The following is a 3,031-nucleotide window of genomic DNA, read 5'->3' on the forward strand; positions in this document are numbered from 1 at the left end:
CTTCCGGGTGCGCGGCAGCACCGGGCCGGGCTCCGGGGCCCGTCGGCGGGGCCGCCATGGCCGCCACGGCCGGGAGCCGCACTCAGAAGATCGGGAGCGTGTTCAGCCGGTGCGGGGGGGGGGGGGGTCAGCCGGGCCGGTTCCCGGTTCTCCGTGGGCGCGGCCCGCTGAGCCCCCCCTGAGCCGCCTGTCGCCCGCAGGGCGCGGAACCTGGTGCGCATCGGGCTGCTGCGGAAGCCGCTGTGGCTGGACGTGTACGCCGCGTTCCCGCCGCTGCGGGAGCCCGTGTACCGCGTGCCGCGGCCGCGCTACGGGAGCGGGGACCCCATCGGAGCCGTGTTCTACCGGGAGGACACCGTGCGGGCGTGGGTGCAGGGGAACCGGGGGCATTGGGGTGAACCGGGGGCGTTTGGGGTAAATCGGTTTTTTTTTTTTTTGTTAATAAATCGGGGCCGTTTGGGGATAAATCAAGGTGGGGGTTTTTAATAATAAATCGGGGTGTTTTTAATAATAAATCGGGGTGGTTTTTGGGATAAATCAGGGTGTTCTTTTTAATAAATCGGGGTGGGTTTTTTTTAATAAATTAGGGTGTTTTTTTAATAAATCAGGGTGGTTTTTTTTTTTAATAAATCAGTATGGTTTTGGGGATAAATGGGGGTGGTTTTGGGGATAAATTTGGGTTGTTTTTTTAATAAATGGGGGTGGTTTTTCTGCCCTGCCCTGCCCTGTGTTTCTAACGGAGGTGGAGGCTCCTCTGGGCTCCAGAGCTGCTCTGACCCCCGGCTGCTGTGATTAACCTGAATTTATAAACACAGTTTAATAAAGAGCTGGAACAAAGCTCTGTGGAATCCCAGACAGGTTTGGGCTGCCAGGGACCCTGAAGGCCACCCAGTGCCACCCCTGCCATGGCAGGGACACCTCCCACTGTCCCTCCAAGCCCATCCAGCCTGGCCTTGGGCACTGCCAGGTGTTCATAAAGGCTCCTGAGAAAAGGAGGAACAATTATGTGCATACTCTGACTCTGCTCTGTTTACTCCTGATTTAGCTGCAAAATCTAAACAATTTCCTTTTCTGAGCAGGAAGTTTTACAAAGTTTATGGCAATGGCCCCAAACCTTTCGACCTGACACAGTTAAACTTCAAATCCACCTGCCAGAGGTAAGATGATAATTAAAACAGAAATGTTCCTGAGGCTGCCCCCTTCTCCCCTTCAGTCAGGGAACCAGAGCATCTCCTGAGTGTAAAACAGCAACTTTGCAATCCAGGTTTGTTGAGAAATACAATGAACTGAAGGAAGAGGGGAAAATTGAAGAGGAGAAATTGTTTGAAGAAACAGGAAAAGCCCTTTTAGCCAGTGGGATCCTTTTACAGAGAAGAGGAGTAGACAAAGTGAGTATGAAATACCCACAGAGTTCCCTGGCTGGTGGATTGACAAAACCCCACTCCCAGGCCCTTAGTGCTGAGTTGGTGTGAATGAAACCCTCAGCACAGCAGTCACACATCTGATGGTCTTAAAGGAAACTTTCCTCCTGGCCATGAACAGGTCTGGCCAAGGCTGAGGCACTTGGGGGCCAGAAAAGATGTTTTTCTGGAGATTAAATTGAATAACCATTCAAACAATCCACGGTGTATCTGTATAAAGCATTTGGAATTTTGCAGATTTGCTGTTGTATCTTGAATTTTTCCATGTTTTAGCTGGAGGTCAGCAGCCTCTCTGGGAATGTGGTGACACTGTGTTGTGCCTCCACAACAATCTCAGCGTGAATTAAACTCCTTTTGGACACACAGAGGGCTGCTGCTGCCCTCAGTCACCCTTCAGAGGCTTTTTTCCCCCCGTTTCATGGGATCTTTGCTGTCCTTCCCTGCAGGGTGCTGGACCCAGGGATGCTGCCTTGCAGCCCCAGCTCCAGGCAGGGCTGGGGGAGCTGCAGGAGAAGAGGAAGGATGGGCAGGAGCAGCCACCAGAGCTGGCAGGGACACAGAAGGAGAATCCCTGTCCCTCCTGACAGCCCTGTCACTGCCAGCAGCCACTCCAGCCCTCCTTGGGGACATTTCCCTGAGGAACAGGATCCTGGTGCCCTCCATGCTCCCCTCTGTCCAGCTCCACATTGATAAAGTCACAGAAAACTTTTTTTTTTTTTTTAATGTTCACAACTGTTTTCTGAAGTCAAGTTGGAAAACACCGAGTGTAAAATGGAAAATTAAAATTCTCTTTAAAAACTAGAATTCTGCCTGTTCAGGTGTCTGGTGTGCAGTAGTGAAGATGTTTCCTGCTGGGGGAATGCAGATCCTGTTGGATGTGTTCAGCAGCTGTCTCAAGTGTCATCTTTTTATAGCTGATTGAGGAAAGCTGTTATTTATAGAAGTGCTGTAATGTGCTCTTCCCATCCCATCATTTCCTTAAACTCAGAGCGGGATGAGGGGTGGCACTACCAGAGAATTGGGAGCTTTGCAGTTTTTAGGGCTCCTGATGAAAGTGGCCGCCTTGGAAGAGTGAAAATGGGATGTTCCAGCTGTTTGCTGAGGGAAAGGTGATGCTGCTTGGGAGCAGTCACCGGAGACCTGGCAGGGGCAAAAATAACAACCAAAAAAAAAAAAAATAACAACCAACCTTGCTGGGACTGCAGGGATTCTGCCCGTGCCTACACATCCAGTGGCTGCCTGATCTCTCATTAAACATTTGGCTTGGGCTCTATGAAAAACAAACAGTTTGGTTTGTGTCCTTTCCTTTGAGATTTCTGTTGTTTTTCTTTCGTTTGTGATTCTTTAACATCCCAGACTGGCACCACCCCACTCATAGGGGGTGACTGATGTCCAGCCCCTCGCTCCCTGCCCAGTTTGGTGCTGCTGCTGCTGGGTGGGATGCAGGAGAGCTCGGTGGCAGTGAAAAGCAGGGTGTGAAATGCCCCTGGTTTGGTTTCTGTGCCTTCCTTCACTCCTGGCAGCAATGTGATGGCAGCAGAATTCCTCAGTTATCCTTGGAAGGTCAAACTTCACTCCCAGTTCTGCCCCTGTAGAAGAGCTAAACCCTC

The 3,031-nt window shown here is 51.1% G+C and overlaps 1 protein-coding gene across 1 annotated transcript; it reads left to right on the plus strand.

The window, feature by feature from the left end:
• MRPS23 (mitochondrial ribosomal protein S23) lies at positions 1-2,225 on the plus strand. The gene is made up of 5 exons (XM_036395422.2): positions 1-109; positions 201-365; positions 1,080-1,157; positions 1,265-1,388; positions 1,868-2,225. Exons 1-5 carry the CDS (start codon positions 57-59, stop codon positions 2,003-2,005), a joined length of 558 nt encoding a protein of 185 aa, XP_036251315.1. The 5' UTR covers positions 1-56; the 3' UTR covers positions 2,006-2,225.
• Positions 2,226-3,031: the final 806 nt, after the last annotated feature.

Source organism: Molothrus ater, chromosome 21 (genome assembly GCF_012460135.2).
Source record: "Molothrus ater isolate BHLD 08-10-18 breed brown headed cowbird chromosome 21, BPBGC_Mater_1.1, whole genome shotgun sequence".
Classification (NCBI taxonomy): domain Eukaryota; kingdom Metazoa; phylum Chordata; class Aves; order Passeriformes; family Icteridae; genus Molothrus; species Molothrus ater.

Coding starts and splice junctions, on each gene's coding strand:
- MRPS23 (XM_036395422.2), top strand. CDS start 57: ATGGCCGCCACGGCCGGGAGCCGCACTCAGAAGATCGGGAGCGTGTTC. Junction 110..200: donor ATCGGGAGCGTGTTCAGCCG/GTGCGGGGGGGG, acceptor TGTCGCCCGCAG/GGCGCGGAACCTGGTGCGCA. Junction 1,389..1,867: donor AGAGAAGAGGAGTAGACAAA/GTGAGTATGAAA, acceptor CCTTCCCTGCAG/GGTGCTGGACCCAGGGATGC.